Source organism: Schistocerca cancellata, chromosome 8, assembly GCF_023864275.1.
Source record: "Schistocerca cancellata isolate TAMUIC-IGC-003103 chromosome 8, iqSchCanc2.1, whole genome shotgun sequence".
Classification (NCBI taxonomy): domain Eukaryota; kingdom Metazoa; phylum Arthropoda; class Insecta; order Orthoptera; family Acrididae; genus Schistocerca; species Schistocerca cancellata.
The window spans coordinates 596903670-596919543 of NC_064633.1; the positions used below are offsets into that span (position 1 = coordinate 596903670).

At 42.7% G+C, this 15874-nt stretch overlaps 1 protein-coding gene across 1 annotated transcript in view; it reads right to left on the minus strand.

Moving 5' to 3' along the window:
* Positions 1-5654: 5654 nt before the first annotated feature.
* LOC126095701 (uncharacterized) overlaps positions 5655-15874 on the minus strand; it is a 230695-nt gene continuing 220475 nt past the window's right edge. Inside the window, exons 13-14 of the mRNA XM_049910453.1 lie at positions 15272-15535; positions 5655-5842 (exon numbers count right to left, since the gene is read on the minus strand). Coding sequence (XP_049766410.1) covers positions 5655-5842; positions 15272-15535 — 452 coding nt within the window. The remainder of the gene's footprint in view (positions 5843-15271; positions 15536-15874) is intronic.

Consider the following 15874-nt stretch of genomic DNA (forward strand, 5'->3'; position numbering starts at 1 on the left):
GTTCGATGCGTGGTTTGTGGTAAGAACTCTGGATATACAAAGTATGAAATATTCATATTGAAGGTAACGTAGTTACGCTTTATTGGTTCAAAATGTCAAAACTGTGTATGTATATCTGTGATATGTATGGTTTTGTGTTCGAAACAGTGTGCACTGTGAGTTGCTGTTTCTTTCTATTACTTTGGTTCGAGGGCGCTGGAACAATGGCGCTGGACTTGCTGCAACAAGGTGCGGCGTCGTTGAAATCTAGTCATCATATGCAAGAAGCCGACGGCCATGCCAAGCTGAAAGACGTCGTCGTTGCGACTGAAGCCTTTCATTGTTATTAAAAACAAACATATCGTATTGCATTTGAGAAATAAAGAAAGATGAACATCTTTGTGTGATCTTAATTCATGTATCAGTTGTTGACTGGTTATCTTCACATCATTAAGTCCCATTCATATACATGACCATCCAGAATTCCTTTTATTACACTAACGATACAAATGTATTATGAAGAACGAACAAAAACTGAAAATAATATGTTGTTACGAAATTTAAGACATGTGGTGAGAAGTTATTTGTTGCAAGAGCGTTTGTGTTAGACCCTCATCGAGTTACATCTTATCCAGCTCATGTTATTCCGTAGAAGCCCAATCATTAACTGAGTGAGGCTCAGAAGAAGGAAAGTGGATTATCTTCGAGACTGGAGATTTTCGGTGGATTGACTTTGAGTTTCGGAGGCAGTATTAAAATTCACGATCAACTTTGAAAGACTGTAAATGCACGTAAAGTGAACAGGTGCGGTAATTTTTGACACTGACGTAACGCTAGCTCTGAGATACGAGTTACGTAATTGCTCTCATGTCTGACTAGATGCATGTTCTTAACAACGACGACAACTATATTTTGAACAGCAAAGAATACGTTATTGATTAAGATAATAAGCAGATTTATTTATTCCAGTTACGCTACTAATGCCCTCTAACCCTGTTAAACAAGAGACTACTGGCATAATATATTTCTTCGGAAGAGACTACGGTGATATAGACCCAGTCGGTATTAGTGCAACAGTTTGCAACATTATCATGAAGTCAGGGCCTTAGCAGGATAGTATTGGTAACTGGAGTGAAGACTAGGTAACTGCTAAGAGCACTGAAAGACTGACCTGGTCAACATATGAGGTGCGTCAGAAAAGTAATGAGACAGACAACACTGGTAGCGATCCGACAACGCTGTGATGTTCTCCTTCTATGGACTGGTGTATTCATCCCATTCCAGATGTTCAGCCTATGTGTCAGCTTAGTACAGCCATCACATAATTTTTTAAAGTGCCGTCAGTGAAATTACGTTTTTGTAGTGGGTTACGGAATTAAAACAGTGAAATTTAGAGAAACAATATGCCATATTTGTGTTATACATGTTTATTCACCAGTGTGACCTTCGAAAAGTTGAAACAGCCTTATAGGGAACATTCCTGATCAAGAGCGCAAGTTTTTCGTAGGCAGAAATCATTTTTGTAAGGCCGAGAATACGTTGCAGGTGAACCTTGCTCAAGGAGACCTTCGACTTCAAAAACTGACGAAAACGTCGAACGTGCGCCTGCTCTTGTAAGATCAGATTTACGTTTAACAATAAGGACGATGGGTGACCTGCTAAACACTTTCACCGTACATCAAATTTTGACCGAAGTTTTTCTCATGCGAATGGTTTGTGCCAAAACTCTGCCGAAAAACGTCACAACTGAGCAGAAGGACAGTCTGAGAAACGTGTGTATTGATCTCGAGAGTACTTCCAGTGACCACGAATGGTTCAGTGGTGTGATCACACGTGACGATCCTGAGGTGAAGTGGCAAAGGGAGGAGTGGCACACTGAGATATCTCCTCGACGGAAAAAAGATAGAATGGGGAAATAAAAGATCATAACAACGTTGATTTGCTTTTTTGCAGTGGGAATTCCGTGCATAAGAAATTTCTTCCTCCAGGACAAACTGTCAACCAAGTGTTTTACAAAAGAGGTCCTTGAAGAGCTCAGTAAAAGAGTGAATCGAGTGAGACTCGACGTCGCAGGCAATTGGTTGGTGCCCCATGCCACACAGTCAATTCCATGACAGAATTTTTGACCTCAAAAGGCATTCCTGTTGTCCCATTGCCCCCCTGTTCACCTCATCTAAGGCCTTGTGAATTTTTCTTTTCCCGAAATTGAAAAATGTCTTAAAAGTACGTAATTTTGGTACTCTGGAGAACATTCACACTAATTTGACCGACATGTTAAAGGTCCTATCAGCTGAAGCTTTTTCAGCGTTGTTAGCTAGACTGTAAACAACGACTCCGCCGGTGTATAGCTGCCAAGGGGAAAATATTGTTGTTAAAAAAATTCGGTAGACAAAATATCAATCTCATTACTTTTCACACACACCTTTTATAGCATTAGCGTTGCTAATACCATTGGAAATGTTTTTTTGTTAACGAAGTAGACAGTGAGGTCGATTAAACGACACAGTGGAGAAATATCTCTGTGTGTCTATCTTTTTAGAGATGGTTGTGGGACTCGACTGTTCAAAAAATGTTCAAATGTGTGTGAAATCTTATGGAACTTGACTGCTAAGGTCATCAGTCCCTAAGCTTACACACTGCTTAACCTAAATTATCGTAAGGACAAACACACACACCCACGCCCGAGGGAGGACTCTAACCTCCGCCGGGACCAGCCGCGCAGTCCATGACTGTAGCGCCCAGACCGCTCGGCTAATCCCGCGCGGCTCGACTGCTCGATAGCGGATGTCAAACACCTTTCAGCCGTCAGTTTTCAATCTTATTGTATTTCGCAACAAGTTTCAGCGTTTTACTACGCTATCTTCAGGCCTATGACCGACGTGCAGGAAGAATCTACCCCAGTTGTGATCAAAACAGAGGCTAACAAAACTGGTATTAGCACATATCTACTTGCTACAGTGAACAACCGATGCCAGCATGTGATGCTCGAAGTGTTCACTGTGGCAAGTAGATATCTGCTAGCACCAGTATTGATGGCCTCTGATTTGATGACAACCGAGGTAGATTCTTCCTGCACGTCGGTGAGGGACTTGAAGAAGGCGTAGAAAAACGCTGAAACAGGTTGCCAAAGTAAGCGGAAACTTGATGGCTCAAAAGTGTTTAAGTTGACAACCCCCAGTGGAGAAATAGTATGTCCACGTGGACACGTCATAGTTTCAGGAGTGTCAGGTGCAACAAAAGACGTGGTGCACACTGGTAAAGTATTGTAAGTAGGCTGTTTAGGTTTTTATGTTGGTAACGTCACCTAGCGCTCTGTATGAAAATCACTGGCTGTGCTGTGTGCTGTCTGTGGCTGGTTGGCATTGTTGGAATATTCGCCATTGTAGTGTTGGGCAGTTGGCTGTTAACAATGCGTAGCGATGCGCAGTTGGAGGTGAGCCGCCAGCAGTGGTGGATGTGGGAAGTGAGATGGCGGAGTTTTGAGAGCGGATGATCTGGACGTGTGTCCATCAGAGAGAGTACATTTGTAAGACTGGATATCATGAACTGATATATATTGTGACTTTTGAACACTATTAAGGTAAGTACATTGTTTGTTCTCTATCAAAATCTTTCATTTTCTTAGTATGCCTATCAGTAGTTAGTGCCTTCAGTAGTTAGAATCTTTTATTTATTTGGCAGTATTGGCGCTCGCTGTATTGCAGTAGTTCGAGTAACCAAGATTTTTGTGAGGTAAGTGATTCATAGGTTATTGTTAATCAGGGGCATCCTTTTGTAGGGATTATTGAAAGTCAGACTGCGTTGCGCTAAAAATATTGTTTGTCAGTTTCGTGTTGATCAGAATAAGCACAGAGAGAAATGTCTGACTAAAGTTCAGTTTTGCTCAGCTGTTTGAAAATCAAATAATGTAAGAGGTTTACCAGCACAGAAATTCAATAATTTTTCTAAGGCGACGTTTCACATAGTATGCCCACGTGGACACACCATAGTTTCAGGAGTGCCAGGTGCAACAAAAGACGTGGCGCACACTGGTGATGTACGAGGGCAGTTCAATAAGTAATGCAACACATTTTTTTTCTCGGCCAATTTTGGTTGAAAAAACCGGAAATTTCTTGTGGAATATTTTCAAACATTCCCGCTTCGTCTCGTATAGTTTCATTGACTTCCGACAGGTGGCAGCGCTGTACGGAGCTGTTAAAATGGCGTCTGTAACGGATGTGCGTTGCAAACAAGGGGCAGTGATCGAGTTTCTTTTGGCGGAAAACCAGGGCATCTCAGATATTCATAGGCGCTTGCAGAATGTCTACGGTGATCTGGCAGTGGACAAAAGCATGGTGAGTCGTTGGGCAAAGCGTGTGTCATCATCGCCGCAAGGTCAAGCAAGACTGTCTGATCTCCCGCGTGCGGGCCGGCCGTGCACAGCTGTGACTCCTGCAATGGCGGAGCGTGCGAACACACTCGTTCGAGATGATCGACGGATCACCATCAAACAACTCAGTGCTCAACTTGACATCTGTGTTGGTAGTGCTGTCACAATTGTTCACCAGTTGGGATATTCAAAGGTTTGTTCCCACTGGGTCCCTCGTTGTCTAACCGAACACCATAAAGAGCAAAGGAGAACCATCTGTGCGGAATTGCTTGCTCGTCATGTGGCTGAGGGTGACAATTTCTTGTGAAAGATTGTTACAAGCGATGAAACATGGGTTCATCACTTCGAACCTGAAACAAAACGGCAATCAATTGAGTGGCGCCACACCCACTCCCCTACCAAGTAAAAGTTTAAAGCCATACCCTCAGCCGGTAAAGTCATGGTTACAGTCTCCTGGGACGCTGAAGGGGTTATTCTGTTCGATGTCCTTCCCCATGGTCAAACGATCAACTCTGAAGTGTATTGTGCTACTCTTCAGAAATTGAAGAAACGACTTCAGCGTGTTCGTAGGCACAAAAATCTGAACGAACTTCTCCTTCTTCGTGACAACGCAAGTTCTCACACAAGTCTTCGCACCCGAGAGGAGCTCACAAAACTTCAGTGGACTGTTCTTCCTCATGCACCCTACAGCCCCATTCTCGCACCGTCGGATTTCCATATGTTTCCAATGAAGGACGCAATCCGTGGGAGGCACTACGCGGATGATGAAGAAGTTATTGATGCAGTACGACGTTGGCTCCGACATCGACCAGTGGAATGGTACCGTGCAGGCATACAGGCCCTCATTTCAAGGTCGCGTAAGGCCGTAGCATTGAATGGAGATTACGTTGAAAAATAGTGTTGTGTAGCTAAAAGATTGGGGAATAACCTGGTGTATTTCAATGCTGAATAAAACAACCCCTGTTTCAGAAAAAAAATGTGTTGCATTACTTATTGAACTGCCCTCGTATATGTCTTGCCCACGTGGACACGCCATAGTTTCAGGAGTGCCAGGTGCAACAAAAGACGTGGCGCAAACTGGTAATGCATATGTCAGCAGCCAAGTCAACAGTTGTGGCCTCGCAGTTCAGCGACAGGTGTGCTCCGTGCGCCGTGAAACGTGGTGTACACAGGTACTGCATGTGTCAGTAGGTGAGTCGGCACCTGGGATCCCACGGGTCAGTTCCAGGTGAGCTGCGCCCGTGTGCCGGAGAGGAGTGGTGCACGGAGACGCTGGAGACACGTCAGCAGCCGAGTCAGCACTCACTCACTCGTCGTAGGTGAACCAGGAGCGGCGCGACACTCGCACGTGCAGCGGTTCGGCTGGAACCAGCAGCCGCGCCAGCGGGTGAGCTCTCGCCGGGCGCTCCGGGGTCCGAGAACACCGGCTCAGCTCGAACTGGGCGAGCAGCGACGCCAGCCCGAACTTCATCGTCGTCTTCGAGAAGATTTCAGCTGAGAAGAAGAAGATGCGACGTGAAAACACTTAGGACCTCCAGCGAGCTACAGTGCTTAACACTGAGGTGACAGAAGAAGTCGTGGGACAGCAGTGCACACAAGAGTGGTTCAAGTGGCTCTGAGAACTATGAGACTTAACATCTGAGGTCATCAGTCCCATAGAGCTTAGAACTACTTAAACCTAACTAATAAACTAATTTGAAATGTCTGCTTGTGTCTGTGTATATGCGGATGGTTATGTGTGTGTGTGCGAGTGTATACCTGTCCTTTTTTCCCCCTAAGGTAAGTCTTTCCGCTCCCGGAATTGGAATGACTCCTTACCCTCTCCCTTAAAACCCAAATCCTTTTGTCTTTCCCTCTCCTTCCCTGTTTCCTGACGAGGCAACCGTTGGTTGCGAAAGCTAGAATTTTGTGTATATATATATATATATATATATATATATATATATATATATATATATATATATATATATATATATGTGTGTGTGTTGAAACGTCCCCTTAGAACAATTGTACATATGAAATGTCCACTTAGAACAATTGTACAAGACTGTGCTTAACCTGACACACAATGTTTTTAGCGCAACGCAATCTGACTATCAAAAATCCCTGCAAAAGAATGGCCCAGACAAACATTAAACTATACCTTTCACAAATCACTTACCTCACAAAAATCTTCGCTACTCAAGCTACTGCAAAACAGCGAGCGCCACTACTGCCAGCTAAATAAAAGATTCAAACCACTGAAGGTACTAACTACTGATAGGGATAGTTAGCAAATGAAAGATATTAATAGAGAACAAACAATGTATTTACCTTAATATTCATAATTGACATTCAGTCTTACAGATTATCAAAACTCCGCCATCTCTCTCCCCACGTCCACCACTGCTGGCGGCTCACCTCCAACTGCGCAACGCTATCTGCTGTTCACATCCAGCTATAGCAGTTCATGACAACAATGGCAGGCAACAATGCAAACTAGCCACATACTGCACACAGCACAGCCAGTGATTTTCATACAGAGAGCGCTACGTAACGTTGCCAATAAGAAAACATAAACAGCAAACTTACATAAAGAAAACATAAACAGCCTACTTACATAGCCCCCATGCTCCCCACAAAAAATTTTACAAATTTTTTTGGGCAGTGGCCAATACAGATTTGAAAAAATTTTTCATAATTACAATAACAAAGATATCAAATGCACACACTTATTTATACAATGTTGGTCAAAAGCTAAAATTTTCTCACAGTCAATAAAGACAGTCCTGATCATTCACCACAGTAAAACTGCCGTTTCTTTTATCAAAGTCTGAGCAATAAAAGGCAATGCACACGGAAGTAGTGGATGTCCATGCAGTCTTGAAGAAGTAGTGTTGTCCTTCTAACAGAAAGACAGTGCTGACTCTTGAAATGCTGACAGGTAATGGGCCACAATGGAGCAAACCCACAGCAGAGTCATTCGACATTTTGAAGAAGATTGGTAGGTAGGTCATCACAGAGTAGACCTACTGTAGTCCTGGTAGAGATTGTGGTAATGGTGGGCCACCAGAGATGCAGACCCACTGTAGTCCTTGTAGAGATGGCCAGCAGCCATCTGTTGCGACTGTGCAGGTGCACAATCACCATTGAAGAGTCTTAATATCTTTCATTTGCTAACTATCCCTATCAGTAGTTAGTACCTTCAGTGGTTTGTATCTTTTATTTAGCTGGCAGTAGTGGCACTCGCTGTATTGCAGTAGTTCGAGCAACGAAGATTTTTGTGAGGTAAGTGATTTGTGAAAGGTATAGTTTAATGTTTGTCAGGGCCATTCTTTTGCAGGGATTTTTGATAGTCAGATTGCGTTGCGCTAAAAACATTGTGTGTGTCAGGTTAAGCACAGTCATGTATAACTTGTTCTAAGTGGACATTTCATATGTACAATTGTTCAAAGGGGACGTTTCAGTGTGTGTGTGTGTGTGTGTGTGTGTGTGTGTGTGTGTGTATACAGGGTGGTCCATTGATAGTGACCGGACCAAATATCTCACGAAATTAGCATCAAACTAAAAAACTACAAACAACGAAACTCGTCTAGCTTGAAGGGGGAAACCAGATGGCGCTATGGTTGGCCCACTAGATGGCGCTGCCATAGGTCAAAGGGGTATCAACTGCGTTTTTTTAAATAGGAACCCCCATTTTTTATTACATATTCGTGTAGTGCGTAAAGAAATATAAATGTTTTAGTTGGACCACTTTTTTCGCTTTGTGATAGATGGTAAACAAATAAACAGTTTCAAGGAAGTTAACACGTTAATGGGACAGAGACGACTGAAAGCGCAGTTCAGGGGACAGAGGCTATTCAAAACTCTATTGAAAATATCGGTTCAAAAATGGTTCAAATGGCTCTGGGCACTATGGGACTTAGCTTCTGAGGTCATCAGTCCCCTAGAACTTAGAACTACTTAAACCTAACTAACCTAAGGACATCACACACATCCATGCCCTAGGCAGGATTCGAACCTGCGACCGTAGCGATCGTGCGGCTCCAGACTGTAGCGCCTGAAAATATAGGTCCGGACTATGTTTATTGAAATAACCAAAACATAAAAATTGTAGGAGTTAAGGTCCGCCGAATAACTGGCGGACCTTACATCCTACAATTGTAACTACAAACACGGTAAACACAAGGAGCTGCAAATCCAAATGATGAAATCGAAACATAAATAGCACGTTATTTAAACATTTATTTATCGTAGAAAAAAATGCAGGAAATTGGTATAGTCCGAGTTGGGAGAGTCACTGGAAATTAAATGCAGCGAGAGGGATATTACCGTAGCGCATAATTAAGTGTAGTACAGGTCCAAAAGTGACCGTTTCGTTTGCTATTCGCACTGAGGAGTATCAGAAATGAGAATGTCCAGGAACCTAACATCAGTACTTGGGGATCACGGAGGAGATGAAAATAAGGGCTTCTTCTACTTAGACGGCAAAACAACCCATGGCGGACTGAGCAAGGAGGGCACAAAAACCACAAACAAATAATGCAACCCTGACCAAGAGAAGTCTATTACTGTAAAATATAGGGCGTACACTGAGGAAGAAACTTTTGGGAATGTACGTTTGGAGCCCTACATTTCATGTTAGTGAAACAAGGACTGTGGGGAAACCGGAACAGAAGAGAAACAAAGCATTTTAGAAGTCGTGCTACAGATGACTTTTGAGTGTTAGGTAGACTAATGAGGTAATGAATGAGCAGGTGCTCCGTAGAATCGGCGAAGAAAGGCGTATATGGAAAACACTGACAAGAAGAACGTACATGGTGGGCTTCTGTTAAGGTATCAGTGAATGACCTCCACCGTACTAGAAGGTGCTGTAGGAGGTAAGAACTGTAGCAGAAGATAGAGATAGGAATATAACCAGAAAATATTGAGGATGTAGGTTGCAAGTGCTACTTTGAGAGTAAAAGTTTGGCACAGGACAGGAATTCGTGGCGGGCCACACCGAACCAGTCAGAAAACTGATGACTCAATAAATAAATCAAAATAAAAAAAGAGTAGGACTGTGGTCGTACTTGATTCGTACCGTATTACACCGAACTTTCGTGTTACCATTAGTAAATTATTTGCTTTATCTGTTGCTGTTTAGTGATTGTTTGTGTGCCACTCGTATTCAAAAAGCGCGTGGCGAGTGGAATATTTAAATTTGTATTTTAAGGCGAGCTAAACTATCTTTTTTCAGTAGAGTCGACGTTTTATAGAGACAGAGTTTGTAGAAATGCAGAAGCCACTTTGATTGTGAACTGTTCTACGTACAGGGGAAAGGGTACAATGTGGCCGAAATGTTAGAATTTTGTGCGCGTGATCATCATCATTGCCGGTCGGGGTGACCGAGCGGTTCTAGGCGCTACAGTCTGGAGCCGCGCGACCGCTACGGTCATAGGTTCGAATCCTGCTTCGGGCGTGGATGTGTCTGATGTCTTTAGGTTAGTTAGGTTTAAGTAGTTCTAAGTTCTAGGGGACTGATGACCTCAGCAGTTAAGTCCCATAGTGCTCAGAGCCATTTGAACCATCATCATAATTTAACAGTTCCAGTTTCCCAGGTACTGGTAATGAACCTCTTCCACTGTTGAAATTCAAATTTCAACAATGTAAGAAAAACGACTGCAGGATCGTAATCTACGGACTTCCTTCACACGTTTCCGTATTGTGACGTCATTAGTGTCTACCACCTTACGACAGGCTAAATGGTGTACATCAACGTTTCGTTTCGACAGCGTGCTAACATTGATTTCGAAATTCACCTCACATTTCAACGTGCGTATGCTCTGCGTGGGAGCTAGCAGTCTTCAAAGAGGGGAAAACGAGAATCCAAGATGAGCCTCACAGCTGTCGCCTGCGAACTGCCTCCATGGAATGCAACAACGAGAAAGCTTGCGTTGAGCTCGATAGAGACGACAAGTGTGTTACAGCGAGTGAAACCGCTGCTAGGTTTGCAGTAGGACACAGTGCTGTGCAAGAAATGACTCAAAGCTTAGGTCGAGAAGATTGTGCCCGTTGTGTCCCATGTTTGTTGACCAAAGGCCATAAACTTCAGAGAAGAACCGCCAGCCAAAACCTTCTTCACAGACTGCGAAATGAAGGTATTGATTTTTTTGAAGAGTATTGTGGCAAAAATAAAGGAAACGAACCACCCCAGCGATATTATCAAAGAAATTTATTTCAAACAACTACTTTCAGCGCAATACTTCCCCTATCTTCAGGTCCACTGTAAACCAGAAGTGTACTTTCACTCCTTGGCCTGTGTATCGTAGAATCCAAATAGCACTACTTGTCGTGGGTTGCACACATGAGCAGAGTATACTCCACAATGTGTTGTCGCCATTGTGCTGACCTGTTTCCGAGTGTTATGGAATCATGAGGTACAAAGGTGGTGCAGTGAAATTTTGTAGGATCAAAGATTTTAAACTAGTGTTTCTGCAAAGCATCTCCTTTTCGAGGGATGAAAAATGTTAGTGTTAGATTTAGGAATAAAACGAGAGGAAGTATTTCAGCGTAAATGCGATGTAAGATTACCTAACTAAGATAAAATGTGTGAATCATAAACTAGTGAACTATATACAATAAATCAATGCAAATATCTGTAGACTAAGATGATGTACTTGTTTTATCTAAAAAAGATAAGCGTTACGACATTTAAAAATTATTATTCACTACTTTCAGTATGACCCTAGTACCTATGGAGAGCTGGAAATGTGGAAAAGTGAACTACAGACTAGTGCAGTGATTCCCAACCTGGGGGTAATTACCCCCTGAGGGGTAAAATGGAATATTCTGAGGAGTAAAAACTGAACGATTCGATTCCGTTTCAGTCAAGGAACTAAGTTATTTTCAAAAGATCGTTACTATTATTATAATTTTGTAAGATTCTATTAATAATTATATCAGTTGTCAACAATATCTTTTTTTTCTCATTTAATAACATTAATGCGGTGTCGGTTACAGGTTCCTGAAATAGTCCACCCACTACACCCACTACACACGATGTTGTGCTTTGTCACGGAAATCGCTGATGATAAAAGTGAGACGTATAGCTCAAAAATGCTAAATATCTCGAGAACATGTCTTCTCCGTGTTGCAGACAGTACCTGCAGTAGTTCACAAATTGCTTCATTTCTAGCTTCGAAACAGATAAATGAATTAACTGGCAACACAACACAGCAGCAACTTCATGAAGGCCACTGTAATGCCGTACACATAATAATTATTATTGTTGTTGTTGTTGTTGTTGTTGTGGTCTTCAGTCCAGAGACTGGTTTGATGCAGCTCTCCATGCTACTCTATCCTGTGCAAGATTCTTCATCTCCCAGTACCTACTGCAACCTACATATTTCTGAATCTGTTTAGTGTATTCATGTCTTGGTCTGCCTCTACGATTTTGACCCTCCACGCTGCCCTCCAATACTAAATTGGTGATCCCTTGATGCCTCAGAATGCGCCCTACGAACCGATCCCTTCTTCTAGTCAAGTTATGCCACAAATTTCTTTTCTGTCCAGTTCTATTCAATACCTCATCATTAGTTATGTGATCTACCCATCTAATCTTCAGCATTCTTCTGTAGCACCACAGAATTATTATTATTATTATTTCTTTCCTTTCTCAGACGTTATGTCTGGTTAAAAATGGAAAGTGACGCGGACCTTGATCAAGCGTGACTTCCTTTTAACTGTACGGTATATGTTAAATTGCATTTAGGAACTTTCGGGTAATTGAACATGTATCAATAATTACAGATTTCTGTAGTTGTATATATACGTTTGGATGTAGCTGTATTGCGTTGATGTACTGGTGGATATTGTGTGGTATGACTCCTGTAGTTGATAGTATAACTAGTATAATGTCAACTTTATCCTGATGCTACATGTCCTTGACTTCCTCAGCCAGTTGGATGTATTTTTCAATTTTTTCTCCTGTTTTCTTCTGTATATTTGTTGTATTTGGTACGGATATTTCGATTAGTTGCGTTAATTTCTTCTTTTTATTGGTGAGTATGATGTCAGGTTTGTTACGTGGTGTTGTTTTATCTGTTATAATGGTTCTGTTCCAGTATAATTTGTATTCATCATTCTCCAGTACATTTTGTGGTGCATACTTGTACGTGGGAACGTGTTGTTTTATTAGTTTATGTTGTATGGCAAGTTGTTGATGTATTATTTTTGGTGTATTGTCATGTGTTCTGGTGTATTCTGTATTTGCTAGTATTGTACATCCGCTTGTGATGTGATCTACTGTTTCTATTTGTTGTTTGCAAAGTCTGCATTTATCTGTTGTGGTATTGGGATCTTTAAGAATATGCTAGCTGTAATATCTGGTGTTTATTGTTTGATCCTGTATTGCAATCATGAATCCTTCCGTCTCACTGTATATATATTGCTTTCTCTTAGCCATGTGTTGGATGCGTCTTGATCGATATGTGGCTGTGTCAGATGATACGGGTGCTTGTCATGTAGTGTTTCCTTTTTCCAATTTACTTTCTTTGTATCTGTTGATGTTATGTGATCTAAAGGATTGTAGAAGTGGTCATGAAACTGCAATGGTGTAGCCGATGTATTTATTTGAGTGATTGCTTTGTATATTTTTCTAGTTTGTGCTAGTTCTATAAAGAATTTTCTTAAATTGTCTACCTGTCCATAATGTAGGTTTTTTATGTCGATAAATCCCCTTCCTCCTTCCTTTCTGCTCCACGTGAATCTTTCTGTTGCTGAATGTATGTGATGTATTCTATATTTGTGGCATTGTGACTGTGCAAGTGTATTGAGTGGTTCTAGTTCTGTGTTACTCCATTTCACTACTCCAAATGAATAGGTCAATATTGGTATAGCATAAGTATTTATAGCTTTTGTCTTGTTTCTTGCTGTCAATTCTGTTTTCAGTATTTTTGTTAGTCTTTGTCTATATTTTTCTTTTAGTTCTTCTTTAATATTTGTATTATCTATTCCTATTTTTTGCCTGTATCCTAGATATTTATAAGCATCTGTTTTTTCCATCGCTTCTATGCAGTCGCTATGGTTATCCAATAAGTAATCTTGTTTAGTGTATTTTCCCTTGACTATGCTATTTTTCTTACATTTGTCTGTTCCGAAAGCCATATTTATATCATTACTGAATACTTCTGTTATCTTTAGTAATTGGTTGAGTTGTTGATTTGTTGCTGCTGCCGTATTATTATTATTATTATTATTATTATTATTAGTAGTAGTAGTAGTAGTAGTAGTAGTAGTAGTAGTATTACTATTAATGACCGTGGCTGTGGTCAGACACAAAGCATTAACAGCCTGAAATCTTCCAATTTCTGCCCGTTCAGAAGTGCAGCAATCAGGTGATTTATAAACAGCAAGTACACTTTACACAGTTTAACTTGGTTGACTCTTAATGCAGCTGTAGTGTGCAGGTCAAGCAAGTACCGCAATGAAGAGGAGCAATGGTGGGGAACCACGTTTATAACAACTGTCTACCCTCACTGTGGATAGTTAGCTTTCTTATCTGAGAAGAAGTTGTAGATAGCAGGTGCGAGGCATGACGAATTCCTTCGTCATACACACACACACACACACTAAATATCACTCATGTTCCATCATTTTAAAGATACATGCCTTCCAAGAAAAGTTTTTCATCCTAGAGTTTAATTAGGTGTTAAAGTTGGTGACAATGTGTTGGGGAAGGGGCGGGGCAGCGGCAAGTTGGGGGAGGTTGGGGGTACTAGCTAATGTCTAATTGCACTCACAAGGCAACATCCCCATCGCGTCCCCCTCAGATTTAATTTTAAGTTGGCACAGTGGATAGGACTTGAGAAACTGAACACAGATCAATCGAGAAAACAGGAAGAAGTTGTGTGGAACTATGAAAGAAATAAGCAAAATATACAAACTGAGTAGTACATGCGCAAGATAGGCAACATCAAAGAGAGAGTGAGCTCGGGAGCGCCGTGGTCCCGTGGTTAGCGTAAGCAGCTGCAGAACGAGAGGATCTGAGTTCAAATCTTCCCTCGAGCGAAAAGTTTAATTTTTTATTTTCAGACAATTATTATCTGTCCGTCCGTCCGTCCGATGCGAGGTAACTGCGCCGTAGTATGGGGACGCTACACCTAAGCAAACATCGAAACACATGACGTCAGTCGACTACAACGCACGGAGGAGAGATTATTCCTGCTAACGAGGCTCCCTGGCTGTCAGTTGACTGTTCGCTACTTTGGAAGAGAGTGCATTAATTCTTGAGATGTATTCCGTGGGCAATATGTTTTCGGTTCCCATTGGAGACGCACGTCCTTTCGTCTGCTAATCACACGGTTTTGCGGTGTGGCCGCAAAACACAGACACTAAACTTATTACAGTGAACAGAGACGTCAATGAAAGAACGGACAGATCATAATTTTGCGAAAATAAAGAAAGTAAACTTTTCACTCGAGGGAAAACTTGAACCAAGGACCTCTCCTTCCGCAGCTGCTCACGCTAACCACGGGACCCCGGCGCTCCTGAGCTCAAATTCTCCATCATGTTGGCTATCTTCCGCATGGACTACTCAATTTATATATTTTGCTTATTTTTTTCATGGTTCCACACAACTTCTTCCTGTTTTCTCGATTGATCTGTGTTCAGTTTTTCAAGGCCTATCCACTGTGCCAACTTATAACTAAATCTGAGGGGGGTGCGATGGGGAGGTTCCCTTGTCAGAGGTAATGGTCTAAGAACGGTTGGGAACATCTGGACTAGCGGTATCTTATTTACGACTGTTGCCGGTTTAACTGCCTGGGTAGTGTACAGGCCCTTGTTTCGTGTTGGCGAATAAGCTTCAGCATAGAGACCGGGAAATGATAATGAGAGCCAGCCGCCCGCCGCGCCCCTACTTGTTGTGGGCACTCAGGGGGAAGCGCGGTCAGCCAGACTCACCCACGCAGCGACGCTGGCCCGCTCCGTAGGGCATGTAGACGCCCGGGTGTCGGCCCGCGCTGTTCTCCGGGCTCCAGCGCTCCGGAATGAACCGCAGAGGCTCTGGGAAGTGTCGCGGGTCCCTCTGGAGCGAGAAGAGCGGCGCAACGACGTGGGTGCCCGCTTCCACCACGACGCTGGAGCCTCCAGGGCCGCTGAGGCGGTGCGTCTGAGTGCACTCCTCCAGGTACGCGCCGGCCACCACCGGGTACAGCCGCAGCGTCTCTGCCGGAAACACCTGCTGTCAGCTCTCCAGGATACGCACTCGAACCCGCCCCCCTGACCTAAATCGCTAACGCGCGCCTGTACATTATTTTCCGACTCACAGGCAGACAGTTCGAGTACTGTTTGCTGAGGGAATCGACTACGCTAGTATCTGAGTGGTAGGGGGAGCAAACCTCTTGGTACTCATTACAGGCTGACAATTATTGAACTATATGAAAAAAATCGGCATGACGTAGGAATCAGCATGGGTTTCGAAAAATACGGTCATGTGAAACCCAGCTCGCGCTATTCATCCACGAGACTCAGAGGGCCATAGACACGGGTTCACAGGTAGATGCC